Here is a 17,911-nt window from a genome sequence, read left to right as displayed (position 1 = left end):
GGGCAGGAGGCACATCTCACACAGGCCACGGGAAGGCACACCCTGGCCTCACGGCTGCCTTCTCCCAGCAGCCAGGTGGAGTGAGAGGACAGCCGTGTTAATATTCCCCATCACCTAGGGGGACCCTGGCATGTCTGGAAAAAGAGCAGAAAATCCCCCAGGACATCCTACTCATTTTGGGTAGTGGTGATGGGGATGGCAAGAAGCCTCCTTTAGCCCCCACAGATCCTGACTCCAGCAGGAGGGCAGGAGAACTCAGAGGGAGGCTTAGCAGTGACGCCTGTGTACAGCTGTGTGCAGCACCTGTGTGTACCTGGGTGCACCTGTGTACACCTGTCTAGCCAAAACCATTTGCCAGGAGTCTGAAGCAGGTGGTGTGTCTCCCATGCAAATAAAGAACCTGCATCCCAAGAGCAACTGAAATATTGGCGGTGCTAAAAGCGGTGATGACACTGCATCATGGGACTTGCTTGTTGAGCCAGAGTCTCTGACACGCCCACGCAGACCAACATCACCAGCTGGGAGCGGCTGGAGCCCCGGCAAGCTGCTGCCGTCCACACGCAGAGCGTGCCGCCCACAGTCCATGTCTTCCACTGCATTCTCTCCCCCTCATCTGGATTTCACTCTTTGCCCTTTGAATCACTTCAGAGGCAAAAGAGAAAGTGTTTCCTTGAGACAAAGTTTTGTCTTTTGCTTTGGAAACTATGGTCTCCCCTTTGCTCCAAAGGAGATTAGAATATTAAGGACCCAATGTCAGCTGAAGATTACATGAAAAGGATAATTAAACAAAAGCCCCGTATTATAAGCCATCTAGAAGGGAAATTAAGCGGCTTCTGCATTCTCCGCATCTTTGAAGGATGTGCTTAGAGGGGGCAGGAATTGTTTGGCTTGATAAATAAAGATAGTAACCAAACTGTATTGCCCATTGTTCTGCCTGTATATGCAAAGCGATTGCTTAGCCAAGCTGACAGCACACGCCGCGGAGGCATAAACCCCTCTGCCGACGGAAGGATTAAGAGACTGACAAGTTCTGGATAATAAGACTAATTAATAATTTCCATCTCTAAGGAACTGCGGCTCCGGCAGCTTCGTCCTTCCTCTCTCCCAGTCGAGCCTGGGCAGCCCAGTCCCTAAGGGCTGAGGGACAGAGGAGCGTGCGCAGGCCAGGCCAGGAGAGGAGAGGTCCTGGTGCAGTCACAGCAGGTGGGGGGGAGCAGAGGGGCTTGGGGAGGGTCACGCAGGAGACCACTGCCAGAAGGCGGAGCTTCCATCTCACTCAACCAGACACCAGATTCCCGCCCGAGGCTGCGAAACAGATGAGTTTTGTTCCTGATCACACAGTTGCATCTCACAAGCCTAGTATTTTACTGTTTGCAAGGTGGGCTGGATAGGACCTTCTCAGGGGACCACTTTCCCCACCCGCTGCTACTCCCACCCACCCAATCCCCTAGAGTAAAAGCCACTGGAAAGGATCCCGGTGGGGTGGCCACAGCCACTGCTTCCCAGGGGGCTGCCGAGTACCAAAAGCCTCTGTGAGTCTTAGCTCAACTCATCCTCCCGTTCAGCTCAGAAGGCAGGTATTTTAGGTCATTTGACCGGAAAGGAAATAAGGATCAAAGAAGTTGGTTCGGTTGGCCAGAGTCACTTGGCTCATAAGGTAGAGCTGAATTCAAAACCTTTGGCTCTGGTGGGCCCACGTAGGTGGCCAGGAGGAACACTTTCCTGATGCCCCGAGGTCTCCCCGTACTTGGGACCCACCCATCCACCCAGCCGGAGCAGAGGGCCCCCCCTCCCCAGAGGCTCTGGCCGCATAGCAGATGCTGGCCGCTGCAGTCTGCAAGGTGAAGGGTGAGCGGGGGGCCTGAGCACAGCAGACTCCCCCGGTTGCCCCCTGCCAGGGGACCCTCTGAGAAAGCCAACCGGACGTCTGCCTGTCGCCCAGTCCCCAGAGGCAGGGACGGGTGAAGGAAGGAATCAGGATGAGGGAATCTTCTAGAAAATGCCCAGTGACTTTCCTCAGAGAGGATAATGGCTGTTTTGGGAGCCCTGCCATATTTTCTGGAGGCTTTAGGTGGGTACAGCAGTGGACTTGGCATCGTAAATTGCAATCAAGCAAAGATGTCTAAGAGGGAAATACTATCCGCTCTGCTGTGCAGCCTTGGCAAGGGTCCTGAAATCTTAATGGAATTGAGCAATTCTTTGCATAGCACCGTAAATTCCTGGTGTCTACCTTATCTCCTCATCACGTTATTCAAGGGACATGAAATGGAGAAGCATGCTGAAGCTGGTGGCTGGGAGGAAGCCGGACTTGGGAGGCGGCTCGGGAACCCTCTGGCTGACACCACCTTTCATCCTCAGCTCTCTTTCCCAAAGCCTGCCCCTCCCCAGCTGCAGGAGGGCTTTGCCATTTACCAGTCGTCTGCCTGTGCCTCCAGATGAAGCCTTGGGGTGGCTTCTAAGACCAGGGCTGGGTTTTTCTCCAGCCTGCAACCTCTGGACTGAGTGAGTCTCTCAGTGTCCACTATGTTCGCTCCTGCCAGGGCTTCCTCCAACCTGGGGCGCCGCTGGAGCCCTGCCCTCCCTCACACCCCCTTGCCCTTTCCCTAATTATCTAATGGCACCGAGCATCTGCTGGAGGCTTGTCTTTCCGGCAAGCTCCACGAAGTGAGCCGGTGTCTGGGTCTTGGTCCAGGCTTCCTTCTGCATGGTGGGGGCTGCAGAGGGCCGACCAGAAGCACAGACCCAACCTCCTTCCCACATGGTGACAATGACTAAATGCTGGCCTCACAGGCGGGCCGAGTACTTGTCCACAAACTTCGATGGCTGTTGTTATTGTTACTGATGACAGGATGAGGATGGGGATGGCCACTGATGTCACCGCCAGCTGGGGGGAAGCTTGCACAGCCTTTGGACCTGCAGGCACTGGTCTGGTGAGGCTCCTCCTGTCCTGCTGTCTTCCGAGCCCAGCAGAGAGACAGGAGGATTCCAGGCCCTTCCCCATGCTTCCCTCCAGATCACCTGGCTGGCACTGGTGCTGGGATACCTGTCCTGAGGGCCTCTTCCCAGACAGCCCTGTGCTGAGTGAGGTGTGTGGAACTGGAGCTCATGGGAACTGGAACCCCTCAAATGGCCTTGTTAGTGTCACTGACCACTTAGCACTGTGACCCATCCTTGCTTCATGTCAGACGGCATGGAAAACACCCCTTCCCTGCTTCTTCCATCCTTCAACTTTGGGCTCACCTCCGCCGGGAAGCCTCTCCTGACCACCTGGCCCATTCTGTGTCTCCTTCTCTGGATTCCCCATCTTGACAAGCTTTAGGGACCACTGACTAGGCTAGGGTCAGAAACGGCTTTGACACCGCAGGTTCTCCACCTGCTGTCCATTCTCCATCGATGTTGCCCTGTGCCAGGGACTGCGCAACATCTGAAATGCAGTGCATCAGTGTAGACTTCACTCCCACAGCAGCCTCTGCAGTCCACACTGCTGTGAGCTCCATTTGACGGATGAGCAAACTGAGACTCAGAGAACTGAGACAAACTGGGATCCACCCCGAATGTCAGAGCCCAGCCACTCCTGTCTCTGCTGCTGAGACCCAGCTACCCCTAGGAGAGGAGTGGGCTGGCTCAGTGTCCCCTGCCAAGGCCCACGTGCTCCGGACTGTGCCCATGATCTGCTCAGCTGTGGCAGCAAAGGATGTGGAAGAAAGGCCCCATCAGACTCCAGCTTCACAGCGATGCCCAGGGCCAGGGCAGGGGAAACTCGGGGTCTGCGGTAGGGTTGGTCAACCTCTCTCTTGACCTTTTTTTTTTGAGACAGAATCTCACTCTGTCACCCAGGCTGGAGTGCAGTGGTGTGATCTTGGCTCACTGCAACCTCTACTTCCTGGGTTCAAGCAATTCTCCTGCCTCAGCCTTCCAAGTAGCTGGGACTACAGGGGCCCATCACCACGCCTGGCTAATTTTTGTATTTTTAGTAGAGACAGGGTTTCACCATGTTGGCCAGGCCGGTCTTGAACTCCTGACCTTGTGATCCGCCTGCCTCAGCCTCCCAAAGTACTGGGATTACAGGTGTGAGCCACCATGCCCAGCTCTTTCTTGACCATCTTAGCATCAGGACTGGTCCCTGTGAGGCCAGCACATCCAGGCTCTGGAAGCTTCTCTTCCTTCTCATCTCTGTTCACTGCACATATGTGTCCCTTGGGCCTGGCCACTGAATGCCATGAACTCCTCCAGGACAGGGACCATGTCTGTTTAAAGGGCCTGGACTAGGGCCAGCCTACCCTAGGTCTTTTGGAGCCCCTTATTCTCCCTGACCCTCAGTTTCTTCTTCTGTGAAACACTGGGACAAACTCACCCCAGCCCTGTTTCCTTCTCAGGGTAGCCATGAGAACCAAAAACCCAGCCTTGGAGTTCCTGATCAAGCACTCAGTGGCCGTCACCCACGGCCAGGGCTGCAGTCTCCTGAGCCATGCACGGTGGTGAGCATGCATGGGGTACCTCGGCATCAGCCATGTCCCCACTCTTGGTGGCTGAGGGTAACACATGGTGCTTATAAGACCAAAGGTACCAGGGCTGGGCTGAGGGATGGTGTGCAGAGGGTCTGGCAGGCCTGGGCACCTTCCCCTCCCTGCTGATCCCAGATGCAGAGCCTGGGACCCCCTCAGGGAGCACCTTGCTTCTTTTCCTTGAAGCACATGGGTCCAAATGTCCTCTCTGGGGCAGTGTCAGCCTGACAGCAATGCCTCCTGTTGCTCTAATTCCCACCCCCGCCAAGCCTCATTTGGTGGGAGGCGTGGAGCACTGCCCCAGGGACGGATGGTGGTGGAAGGCCCGGTACAGAGCCAGCTCTGTCAGGCTTTATTTCCCAGCCATTTCTATTTCACCCTGATGAAACATAAAAATGGTTACTGAGCAAAAAGCCTCAGGTATTTTTTATGAAGCTGTAATATTCTCCATTTTAAGAAAGGTTTTAAAGAAAGAAGGAAAAAAAAAAGAAAGCGATGATGTCTTGTTAAGCTAGTCTGTATACCCTAGGCATGGCCTGCTGGGGAAGCACCCAGCCCAGCTTGCCTGGGGGGAGAGGTCCCCACTGCCAAGAGGAGGCCACGGGCTGAGGGCTGAGCGTGGCCAGGCTCTCCAGGTGTCCCGCTTGGCTTGCAGTCTGTGACTGAACTCACCGCCAGGGCAGTCCTTCCTGAAGGCTGCAGGGCACGGTCCCAGGGGGTCCTGCACTTCTGGGGAGACACTTGAGTTGCAAACGAGCTGCTCATTCTCCAAACAGACATCAAGCCTGCTGGGCGGCCGAGGGACATTTATTGCAATGACAGTACCGCCACAGTGTGGCCTCTGCTCCCTGCTCTGTCCGGGCTACAGGGGAGGAGGGTGTGAAGATGGAGTGCCTGCCTGTGCCAGCGGGTTCCTGCCCAGCTCAACCCCACTGGGAGAGAGAAAGCGGAGGTGGGATGCTGGGGATAGGGTGGCGATGTCTCAGATGCTATCTCCGGGATTCAGGATCCACCTGGGACTGGCAGCATCCAGCTATCATTCGTGGGACGCTTGCCCTGTGCCAGGGACTGGGCGACATTTGAAACGCACTGCATCAGTGTAGACTTCACTCCCACAACAGCCTTTGCAGTCCACGCTGCTGTGAACTCCATTTTATGGATGAGCAAACTGAGACTCGGAGAACTGAGACAAAGTGCCCAGAGTCATACACTTAATAGGTGCTTCTTTGGGTGATCCTAACCCCACCCCACACAGAGGGCTGATGATGCCCATCCACCCACCCAGTGTTCAGGGGGGTGGCCCCAGAAAGGCAGCCTCCTGTGTGACTGCAGCGGGCAGGGGCTGGGATGAGGAGTCCTGCAGGACGCCTGGACCCGACACAGCAGCGCCGCTTTGGTGCTCCCCAAAGAGACAAGTTCTGAGGACCCTTCTTGGGGAACCAGAGGCAGCCAGCTCAGAGAGGCCGTCATGTTCCACAGACAGGTTCTGGTATCAGTGGAGAGAAATACACACGAATGCCCCAGTGTGGAGCTGGGCCAGCTCCCTCTCAGACCCACCATGAGGTGCCACGGTGCCCGGTCCCTGGAGCCGGGTCAGGAAGGGTCATGGCCGACTCTCTTCTCTGCTGCTGGGGATGCCTGGGACTCAGTTGCCCTCAGGAACCTGCAGGGCCTGTCCTTCAGAAAGGATTCTTCCTGGCCCCTTGTGAGGGCCCCGCCCCAAGTCCCCCACCTGTCAGCATCAGCCACAAAGGCTGCTGTGGGCAGGCTCTGGCTGGCCACAATGCCCATGGTACTCAGCCTCACGGTGCTCTAGGGGGTGATGGCACCCCTGTGTCCTGCACCCACTACTTCTAGGGGGACCCAGGGCTGGCAGAGGCTCATGTGCAGGCAGCAGGCAGAGTGCACCCAGGCTGAGGGTCAGGCAGCTGTTCCACTTCCTGGCCACTTCCGTGATCTGTGACAAGGCGCCCAATCCCTCTGCTTCTCAAATGCCTCATCTATAAACGGGTGACGGTGGTGCCCCAGGGGAGGAGCAGAGGGCGGCGATGGGTGTCCCGCATTGACTGAGCCACTGTGTTGCTTCTGGGAGGCTGTTTTCTCCCCGATGAAGGGCAGCACGTGGTAGAGGTTCACTGCCCAGCGGGAGTCAGCGCCAGAGGCGGCCAGTGGCATGGTCACGGCTACTGGTGCTCAGGGAGGCCCAGGCAGAGCGGGAACCCAGCTCCTTGGACCCTGAATCTGGGGCCCCCACGAGGAGCTCAACTCCCAGAACTCAAGCTCGAACATCTTCCTGCTCCAGGGATGCGAGAGCCCGACCTGCCCTGCCACCGTGTCTCCTCAGGCCCCAGGGTCCCTGTCTCCCCGAAGCTGTGCTCTTGTTCCCACAGGCTCGGTCCGTGCTACCGGGGTGGGCCGGGAAGGAGCCCCCTCTGCCTCCACCCAAACAAGCCGGGCTCGGCAGCCAAACAGCCCCGGCCTGGCAATGGCGCCATGCGGGGACACACCCCCGCTTCGCTCGGGTATGGAAAGCAGTCATTAAGCATTTTAGAGGACAAGGGCAAAGAGAAAAACACTCATTAGAAGCAGAAATAGTTTCCAAATGAGCCATACAGAATCTGCAGGGAAGTCTGGCCTGGAATGGGGGCCTGGTCCCCCGAGGGGGCAGGCGGAGAATGCAGAGGACGGAAGGCAGACGGCCTGGCGAAGGGGCGCATGGGGAGGTCAGGGGCCCTGAACCTCTGCTGCCCACTCCTTGAAACCAGCAGAAAATCCCAAACAGGAGGGGCCGCTCTGTCCAGCTCACCCCTTTGTGCCTCTTCCACCCCAAGAGGCTCAGGGCCCGGTGGCTGCGGTGACACCCACGTCAGGCGGTAGGGGCAGAGGCCACGGCCTCGGGAGACCGGAGCACAGCCCGCTCCTCTCCTGACTGCTAGGTGTCCTGGGCCTGGCTCTGCTTTCACAGGGTCTCAGACATCCTTCTAGAAAATGCACTGAGCAGGTTCAGGGAGCCTGAAGGGCCGTCAGCTGTGACACAGAGTCCCCTGAGATGCTGAGGACGTGTGCCGCCAGCAGAGGGAAAGAGGTGGCCTTGCCTGGCTGAAGTGGACTGAGCTCAGGTCATCTGGTCCCTCCCCAGCTGTCCTGGTGACCTCACATGGTGCCCACTGGTCATGGCAATGGCTTTATTTACCTGTGGGCCAAACGGGCGTCAGTGCCCTGTGTGAGGGGTTTTCTGCCTGGCTCCTCGCTCACAGCCTAATATGGTATTTGTCAGCAATGAAGAGATGGAGAAGGATAACATGACAGAAAGGCAGAGAGACAGACAGCCTGAAAGACAGACAGACAAACACAGACAGAAAGGCAGCGCCCTCTCCTGAAAGCCCCACGACTCAGAAGCTTAAGTGCCTGGTCGACTCGGGCCCTCCTCTGTAAGTCTTGGCACCAACCCTGCACTCCAGGCCCCGAGTCTGCGAGGCCTGCTCATCCCTGTCCTGGGGTGGAAAGGTCACCATGGCAAAGCTTGGCTCTCCCAGATGCTGGCTCCTGCCCTGGGGGTGGCTTCGGCTCTGTGCTGGGCACTCGGGGCAGACAGGAACGCGTGTCTCTCCCTCAGGGAGCTAACTGGCTGGAGAGGAAAACCCCGGCCCATGTAAGCAGACATGCCCACTAAGTGCAAAGTGGCCTTGGGTGACATCAGCTGGGGCATCTCAGAGGGGAGGAGTGAGTTCACGATGGGCAGACAGGAGGCAGCCACTGAGCTGAGGCTACAAAGGTGGGGCAGTGGGTGCTGCTCCTTCTTCCACGAGCACTTCTTCCTTCCCTTCCTCCCTCCCTCCTTCCTCCAACGCCCTTACCTTTCTAGAAGGCTCACCCCCTGCAGGGGGCTGAGAGGGCATGGCTAGCCCATCCCTCCCTTTCCTAGTGCCTCCTGCATTCAGAGGACCAGGCTGGCTCCCTCCTCAGCTCCCACCACGGGCACGGCCCTGACACCTTCGACCCCACCCAATCCTTTTTCTTGGTAATTGGTGTCAGACACAAACTTGAGCCAATTTCCATCTGAGCCACTGTCTCATGCCTTCTTTCCTACTTATCATCAGAGAAATTAAACCTGGCCACGCCGTCATTATCCTGGTGTCGTAATTAGCACCAAACAAATTGCCCTGAGCGCCACCGGCTGCCGCGCTGGCTCCGGGCTCTGAGCAGGACGTGCATCGCGCTAATTGCTTTGGCCTCAGCTCCTTAACCTCCTGTTGCCCCACGTGGATGCGGGGGAGCAGGAGACCCCCACACCTGTGTGCACTCCCTCTTTGTGATCTGATCACAGAAACAAGTGTGACGCTGAGGACACAGAGGAGAGGGAGGAGAGGGATGGCTCCCCCGGGCTCAGGCAGAGAAGATGAAGAGGCCCCAGCTCGGCCATGAAGAAGCCTGGATCCTGCCATCCCAGCCTTCAGGGAGGCTCCGACTTCCCCGCCAGCTGGGAGGTAACGAACCAGACACACATGAATCAGTCCAGGTACGTCTCCAGCATATGGAGGCCGGGAAATGGGAGCGCCAGCGAGGGAGGGCTGGGGCAGAGAGCGGGACCCCTCCCCTCACCTGGCCCGAGGAGAGGAACAGGAGCAGCCGAATCTAGGCGGGACCTGGAGTGAGCAGAATGCAGCTTGGGAAGTCATCAGCTCAGACCTCATGGCCGCCCAGTGGTGTCCGATTCCAGGAAAGTAAATTTAGTGGAATTAAAAAGCCACAAGAGCATGATGGAATGAGGGGAGGCAGGTGGAGGCGTGGGCGCGGGAGGACAGGCCTGGAGGAGCGGGCGGCTGGGCTGTTGGCAGGACGCCAGCTTCCAGGGGCTGCCCCGACAGGAGGGCAACGGACAATGACATGTTCTGACCAGGGGGCATGAAAACTGAGAAGGAAAGGGGCAGAAACCAGACCCTTAGGTCTAGAGGCCCAGGAAGGAGTAGACAGGGCTGCAGGCTTCTTTGGATAAAAGGTGTTTCTTGGGAAGCCAGAATCCGTGCTCTAACTCTGACTCAGCTGCCAGAACTCTGCCCTCGGGTGGAACCCCACCCTTCATTGGGTAGAGGAGAAAACCCTCTGCCAAGGGGTGGAACACCTTTGAATCAATTCCTAGTAACAAGACCCTGAAAGCCACATCCCACAGCCATGCTAAAACTCCCCATCTCAAGGACACAGGTCTAAGCAATTAGAAAACCAGGTGCTAACACGTCAGCCTCCAGGGGCCGCAGAGCCAGGGAAACTGATGACAGGGTGAGGCATCCGGAAGCAGCCTCTGTGAATCAGCACATCCCCGGATGTTCTCGGGCGTCATTTGCTACTGAACTTGCTGAACCACAGACAGCTATTTCTGGGAACTGAGGGAGAAAGGAAAGGGTTTGGAGGCTGGGGCTGGGCAGAGCCGACGGGTAGAGAGCCTTGTCTAGACTGAGCCTGGACTCTGCATTGAGATGGCTCCGGCCCTGTAGGCACCTTCCAGACCAGCTCTCCTGGGACCATCAGCCTCTCTGCACTCCGTGGCACGTGTGACTCTTTTATCCCTGAGCTTGTGTCACAGCATTTGGGGGCTTGCTTTCCCCGCTACCAGGCCCTCCAACTACACCCCCCGCCAGGTCAGAGAGATCCCAAACCATCAAGGCCCAAGGGTTTGCTGCCTTGAACAACAGAGAGTGGAACCATAGTGGGAAAGGCCTCAGGCAGCAACTCCTGGGTCGAGGCAACAGTAAGATCTTGGGGTGACAGAGGCAGGCCACAGGGAATGGGTTCTATTGAGAACAGCTGCAAATCAGAGGATGTGTTTTGAAAAGGACCTATGTCCACTGCATGGATCCCTCAGACCTTCCCGCCCACACGGCAGGCAAGACAGCTGGCGGACGACCCCCAGTGGGCAAGAGGCCAGGTGGGCCTCCCGCACCCACCCGCCCCCGGCTCAGCGACACTGTGCACAAACACCATGGACAGAGATCCGGGCCCCAGACCACTCTCCCACAGGAATGGCCAGCATGTCCAGCCACCACCTGCTCCATCCCTGCCATAGCAGACATCACAAATCGATTACGGAGCTCCTTCCTCCTTTCCCCAGAGCCATCCCAATCAATCCAACTGCGCCTGGCAACCTCCGGGAGCCCGTTTTCCACACGTGCCTTGTAACTAACTCACAAGAGAAAATGAGTTTGCAGCTTTCAGCCAACAGGCATTTCAGGGCAGGATACTCTGCCTTCTTTCTTGTCCTCATCCAAAGAAAACTGAGGCGCCTTGGAAGCTGGAATCACCTAGTTTATTTCCCATCGGTGGGCGAGGGCTACCCCTGCCACCAGGCCTTATCCCCTTCATGACACCTGACAACACCAGCCCAGCCACCGAGCTGGCCTCAGTGCCACATAGCCGAAGTCTCCCTAGGCAAGCTCACCAGGGCCTCAGCCCGAAGCCACGCTGCATGCGGAGCCCCACGCCCTCAGTGCCCTCCACAGACCCTTCCCGAGCACCAGTGACGGAAGAAGAATCCAGTCCCAGCCACCTACCTGAAGGAGCCAGTAGCACCTCCGGTGGAAGGTGGGGATGATGGAGGAATGGACATAGCAGCCGTACAAGCACTAGGGAGAGAGGAAAAACGAGAATTCAGTTGGAAAGAGGGAAGGAAGGAAGGAAGACGGCGCAACAGAGAAGGAGCAAGAAGGGGCCGTGGCTGCCGGTGGCCCAGGGAGACCGAGGGCGCCTCTGTGTCTGGCTCCAGCTCCAAGACTAAGGCTCTGGGACAGCACCTACCAAGCCCTGTGGGGACACGCCAGCCGGCAGACTCGATGGGCAGCTGGTGCTTTACCCTCTGGGGGCCATAGAGGCATTGTGAACCCAGGATAGCCAAAGACCAGGGAAATGTACCTATGTATGCATTTGCCTGTAATTTCAGGGGCTTGGAGTTACCCTGTGGTTCATTCCTAGGGCCTAGGTTAAGACCCTTTGGGAAACAGGGAAGGACTGATGGTTATAGAATTGATTAAAACACTTGAAACACGCACACGCTGCAGACCTTTCCTGGCCAGGGGGCCCTGGCTGGTACGAGCCTAACGGGGCGGGGGGGAGCGGGGGGAACAGGATGGGGCGGCACCCACCCCCTCGGGAGGGGCCTCTAGAGCTTGTGGGGCCTCTTGTGCAGCCCTGCTTGTGGATTGTGCCTGACTGTTTATTCATATATTTTTTTGTTAAGTAATCCTGCATCTTTTGCAGATGGACTTGGTTTTGGAAAACAGACAGAGCCAGGTCAGAGAAAGTGGGTGGTAAGTCAAGTTCAGGAAGGATGGACTGTGAGTCAGGATGGTTCTGGGCCCGTCACCTAGACCCAGGTGAGCGGAGTTGACCAGAGGGTGGGGTCATTGGGGCTGGCATGTTGGTGAGGAAGGCCGCCCTGCCCTGATTCTGTGGCACTGCCTGTGTGTGCAGAGCTGGGCACCGTAGGCCAGGCTTGCTGGTGAAATGGAGAAGGGGCCTAAGGAGAATCCCTGATCCGGTCCCTCTTGCAATCCAGCTGGAGGGTCTGAGTGGGAGGGAGGGGCCCGGCCTTGAGTAGGTTGTCAATTTGGAGAGGGAAGTCTCACGGCACCCAATGATGGGGGCCCCCATCAAGGCCAGGGCCAAAGCCTTTTCTTTTGGTGCTTTTGATTCCAGACTGGAATGATCTCCCTTCCGTCAGCTTCAGAGTTTCCCTGGCTTCCCATTGCACCTCCTCCAGAAGGGGTGGGGCAGAGAGGAGAGGAAGCTTCCCCGGAGCCACACAGGACATCCGCCAGGTGGGAAAAGGCCTCCCCCACCTCTCCTTGCTCATTGTAATCTCACTGTTGTCCCCCACACCCTTGAACCAGATCTCCAGAGAGAAATGCCACCAGTTCCGCATTTAAAGCTTTGATCGGATGTTATTTACACCCTCCAAAAGACCGAGTGCAATTTGGTTGAACTAGGAGTCCACTGGAACCCTGCCTTTCTGATTGGCAGAGTTGAAAGAGAAATCATTTTGGACTATGGGATTCTGGCTGCAAGAAAATCAGATTTCAATGTGTTAGAACTTTTACAGATCGCTGTCAGCTGGGACTTAAGCCCTGTATAAACCAAACAAACAAAGCGGAAATTAATTTAAACGTTTCCTTGCAATTCTTGCCCATGAAATGTATTTATTATTAAGAAAGCAATATTCTTTCTTGACTTTTCTTGTTTTCAAGACACGGTGTTTTGTTTTCGTTGTTTGATAACTCACTCCTTTGCCGAAGGAGACTCATGTCTGGACGTTTTTTGTAAGCATTTGGTTGTAATAAACAAGCAACCCACCTGTGACTTTCATCAGCCCCTTTCCTTTGGAATTTTCATGTTCTCACAGGCAGGTTCATTACTCTGACTCATGTCATGAGCCAAACGGAGGGCGACATCAGTGGCTGAGGGATGTCTCTCCCGTCCCTTTGAAATAAGACGCCTCCATCTGCTGCTTCCTCACTCTGTTCCTCTCTAGACTTGGCAATGACTCGCCCTCTTCACCTGTCTTGTTCTCTGTCCACTACTTTCTCCTGGACTTGAAAAGACCATGGCTGATTTTCACCATCCCTTCCCCCTCGATTGCCTGCCTGTCTGCCTGGACTGGGCTTCAGCCTCCCTGAACCCCACACTCATGAGTGAGAATTTCCCAAACACCAGCTGTGTTGCACAAAAGAGGAAGGTCCAGGCCCACTCCCCCAACTCCACAAAGCATCCCAACACCTGTCTGCCGACAACCTGGCTTATCCAGAACTGCCCCAGAACCATCCGATACTCAAAATGAAGTGAAAGAAACGCCGCCATTTCTACATCAAGGCTCATGCATTTGAATCAGAGGAACCCTCGCGGCCTCGCTCCAGAACCCAGTTACTCCATTTTCAGATACTACTCTTAACTACTGTGGCAATCCCATGCCCCTGGTCTCTTTGGATGAGAAGAGTGGTCCCGGGATGGCGGGAGGAATGGCAAGTGTGGCTGGGGGCAGATCCCCGATAGCAAGGACTATGTCAAAGGGTACCAGAGGAGGAAAGGAAAGAGCTGTGCGAGGAGCCCCCGGGACTCAGGAAGCCCTGTGCAATCTGACCCTTCCATGTTGCCTGGCTCAGCACACGGGCTCACCCCGATGACTGGTTGTTTGTTCTCCATCTGCCTTTCCACAATGGGGGCTCCCGAGGGCACAGGGCTTTAGGCTTTTTGAATAAAGATGGCCCAGTTTGGCCGGGCACGGTGGCTCACGCCTGTAATCCCAGCACTTTGGGAGGCCGAGGTGGGTGGATCATGAGGTCAAGAGATTGAGACCATCCTGGTCAACATGGTGAAACCCCGTCTCTACTAAAAATACAAAAAATTCAGGAGGCTGAGGCAGGAGAATTGCCTGAACCCAGGAGGCGGAGGTTGCGGTGAGCCGAGATCGCACCATTGCACTCCAGCCTGGGTAACAAGAGCGAAACTCCGTCTCAAAAAAAAAAAAAAAAAAAAAGATGGCCCAGTTCTCCCCACTAGCAGCTCCAAGACACAGGACCTAAGAAAGGACTCCAGAGACGGTCAATGTTTAAGTTTTGCCTGTGGCACCCTGAACACTGAGGACTTCTAATACACACTAGAAAACAACCTTGTAAAATGGCTCTGCATTTAGGGCACAAAGGGTTAAGCTTCAGTTTCAAGGAAAGCGGACTTGTGTGCAGTTGTGGTTTGCTGTCCATGTGGGGAGAGAGGTTTGTGGCAGTCCCCTCCTGATAAGTGGCCATGAGGACCTTGCTGAGTCCCCTCCACTCCAGAGTGGCCATGAGGACCTTGCTGAGAGGTGGAGTCTGCCTGGGGTGGGAGATGCGTGCCTGAGCTCCAAGAGTCCTCGTCCTTCCAGGCTGTACCGTGGGTACGACTCTAATCCTTTCTCTCGGGTGGCTGTGTGGGCTGAGGGCTTATGCAGCAATGGAATCCTTGGGACGCTCCTTGGATCCCTGGGCATGTGCACCCTCATCAGTGACTGTCACCAGAAGAGGACGTCAGAGGAGGCTGGAAAAGCTTTACAGATGAGCAGGGTTTGCCGAGGGAAGCACAGGGGAGGGGATGTTTCCAGCAGCAGGAAAAGCACTCGGTGGAGGACAGGAGACACCCTCGCCCCTTCCAGTCACCTCTCGGCCCAAACCACTCCACGGCCCAGCCCTGACCCCTGGCTCTTGCCACCCCCACTGCCCTCACATTGCAGTCTTTTCACCAGATTCCAGGCCATATGACGGTCATTACCAAGCCAACTGGGGATTAGTCCAACAATATTCCAGGAGGCTGTGTGTGGAATCCATTCCCTTTACCCGCTAATCAAAAAAGCAATCAAGTTTGTCTGTAGTGATTTGTGTTGTACAACTCCTGCCGCTTTCTGATCACGCTCTCGGGGTCCCCTGGGGTTCCCCGGTTGAGCTTTTCACTGGGGGAAGCCACATCCTGGGGTTCATGGGTAAATCTGCGCAGGTGTGAGGCACACCCGTGTGTGGGAATGTGAGGGACTGCATGCCGGGGGTTCCCTCGTTTCTGTGTATCCACAAAAACAGAGAGAAAGGAAGCAGCTAGGTATTTCTAGGAAACATGGGAGGATGTCCCCCTTCAGATGAAGCTGCCTTCGAATCAGGTCTGTTGGGGAATTCGGGCCTGCAGCTTCCCCTTCACCTGGCAGTTGAGCAAGGAAACATTTTTTCATGAATATTCAAAATTGCTTTTATGACACTATAGGGCTTCTTAAAAAAAAAAAGTAAAGATGAAATTACAGGGAAAACCAATGACAGCAAACAAGAGCTCCCTTCAGCTCAAAGTAAGTGCCTCAAAAAACAAAGTGGCATTTCTGAAGGGACCGAGCACGGTCGCAGAGCCCCCTCAAATGGCGGTGGGGGCCGCACCACAGAGGGCTCCTGCAGGCTGGACGGCGACGGCCTAGCAGCCCACGAAGGAAGCTCCTTACAGGTTGGGACGTGGTGGGCACCTCCGTCCCCGGCCAGCTCTCTATGGCCCCATCTGATGCGGCAGATTCCGCCCCTGCCCCCCACCCCTAACAACATCTCTGTCTCTCTCTTTCTATCTCTGTATCTGTTTGTCCCTCTGGCCTGGATTCTCTGTCTCTTTGTCTCTGCCTCTTTTGTCTCTCTCTGTCTCTCTCTGTGTCTGTCTCAGCCTCTTTCTCTCTGTCTCTCCCTGTCTTTCGCTCTCTTTCTCAGTCTCTCTCTCCATCTCTGCAGCTGTCTCTCCCTCTCTCTGCCTCTCTCTCATTTCCTTCATCTCTGACTTTCCCATCTCTCTCCATTTCTCTGTCCCTCCCCGTCTCTCTGTCTCTCTCCATTTCTGTATCCGTCTCTCTCTGTCTCTCCCGCTCTCTCCATCTTTCTCTGTCTCTCTGTCTCTCCCCGTCTCTCTTGTCTCTCCCTGTCTCTCTGTCTCTCCCTGTCTCTGTTTCCCCTGCCTGTCCCTGTCTCTGGGATTGACACGCCCTCCATTCCTTTCCCACCACCTCCCATGCGCCCCTCGGGGAAAGCCGCAGAGGACCCAGCAACCTACCCAAGGTGGCCCGAGCAGAGCATGCTTAGGGCATGGAGCTCTTGGGAGCAGATGAGGCCTGAAGGTCCCAGTGGGCCACAGAGCAGCCCTCCCCGTGTCCCTGCTCAAGTGTGTGAACCCCTGGCCCCAGGAGGCCTTACACGCCCACCTGCAGGCTCTGCCACACATGGCGCCACTCCCCAGGACAGCCCCCCGTGCTGCTTCCACAGACCCCGCTCAGCCCGAGTCCAGCTCAGGTCCCCCTCCAGAAGCCCCCGAACCAGTGGCCTAGGAGTAGACCCTGGGAACACCCATCAGAGCGAGGCCATGGGCACACGGCGCAGGGACGATGTGGGCTCTGCCTCGGGTCATTTCACTCCTCACCTCCACAGCCTCGGCTCACCCGTCCTGGGGGCTGGCAGACATCCTGCTAAAGGCCAGACAGCAGATGTGTCCGGCTTTGAGAGCCGGGAGGCCTCGGGGGTTACTAGGTCCCCACCAGGGCAGGGGAGGAGCGGCAGGCGGAACGGGATGGGGCTGCGTCCCAATCAAACCACCACGGACGCAGAAATCTGAATTCAGATGATTTTCAAGTGTCATGAATATTCTTCTTTCGGCTATTTTAAAAATATAAAAACTGTTCTTACCTCACAGCTGTTGAAAAATAAATAGTTAGGCCAGGTGTGGTGGCTCCCGCCTGTAATCCCAGCACTGCACTTTGCGAGGCCAAGGTGGGCAGATCACCTGAGGTCAGGACTTCGAGACCAGCCTGGCCAACACGGCGAAACCCTGTCTCTACTAAAAATACAAAAATTACCTGGGTATGGTGGCATGTGCCTGTAATCCCAGCTACTCGGGAGGCTGAGGCACAAGAATTGTTTGAACTCAGGATGCAGAGGTTGCAGTGAGCCAAGATCATACCACTGCATTCCACTCTGGTGACAGAGTGAGACTCCGTCTTAAAAAAAAAAATTAGCTGGATGCTGTGTAATCCCAGCTACTCAGGAGGCTGAGGCAGAAGAATCACTTGAACCTGGAAGCTGGAGTTTGCAGTGAGCCAAGATTGCACCACTGCACTCCACCCTGGCGACAGAGCAAGACTCCGTCTTAAAAAAAAAAAAATTAGCTGGTTGTGGTGGTGCACACCTGTAGTCCCAGCTACTCAGGAGGCTGAGGCAGAAGAATCGCTTGAACCTGGGAGATGGAGGTTAAAGTGAGCAGAGATCTTGCCACTGCACTCCAGCCTGGGCCACAGAGTGAGACTCCATCTCAAAAACTAAAAATTAAAATAGGTAGTGGGCCGGATTTGGCCTGCGGACCATTGCCTGCTGACCCCTGACCTGTCAGGTTGGGAAAAATGTGCATTATATTGTCCTTTAAAAAATTCCCAATTTTAAATCACTGCTAGCGACGTTTGCATAGCAGGTGCTCAGTATGTGTGATTTCCACGGGATGTGTGGCCTTAAGCAGGGAAGGGAAGGGGGGCGTGGCTCAGGCGTGCGCAAGGTCACGGATTGCATATGACACAAGGAAAGCCAGAAAATGCCTTTCAAACAGCACTTCGTTTGGGATGTTTGTTTCCTAGTCCTAAGTATGAGCACACGTAACCCTTTTTCCCTGGAGAAGCAAAATGACCCCAGAACTTCTCATTGGCCTCCCATGAAGACCTTCTCCGGGGAAGTCCCTTTCATGCAGCTTTCTTGTGTCCACCTCCCACAAGGAGGCAGGGTCCTCACGGAAGCCAGGGGCTTGCCGTCAACCTCCCATTCTGGGAAAGTGTGAGCCCAGCGTCTGATTTCACGGATTGCTGGAAAAGACAACAACCTTGGCGTTGCTCCAAGGGT

At 55.8% G+C, this 17,911-nt stretch overlaps 1 protein-coding gene across 8 annotated transcripts in view; it reads right to left on the bottom strand.

Moving 5' to 3' along the window:
- CAMTA1 (calmodulin binding transcription activator 1) overlaps positions 1-17,911 on the bottom strand; it is a 964,678-nt gene that overhangs the window by 286,349 nt on the left and 660,418 nt on the right. For 7 of the 8 annotated variants that reach the window (XM_064363183.1, XM_064363184.1, XM_064363186.1 and 4 more), the window contains one exon: positions 11,051-11,122. The exons of the other annotated variant lie outside the window; for it this stretch is intronic. In XM_064363183.1, coding sequence (XP_064219253.1) covers positions 11,051-11,122 — 72 coding nt within the window. The remainder of the gene's footprint in view (positions 1-11,050; positions 11,123-17,911) is intronic. 8 annotated transcript variants of the gene reach the window in all.

This window comes from Aotus nancymaae, unplaced genomic scaffold (genome assembly GCF_030222135.1).
Source record: "Aotus nancymaae isolate 86718 unplaced genomic scaffold, 86718_ANA_hifiasm-v0.15.2.pri h1tg000053l, whole genome shotgun sequence".
In the NCBI taxonomy this organism is placed as follows: Eukaryota; Metazoa; Chordata; class Mammalia; order Primates; family Aotidae; genus Aotus; species Aotus nancymaae.
This window is presented reverse-complemented; position numbering and strand designations above follow the sequence as displayed.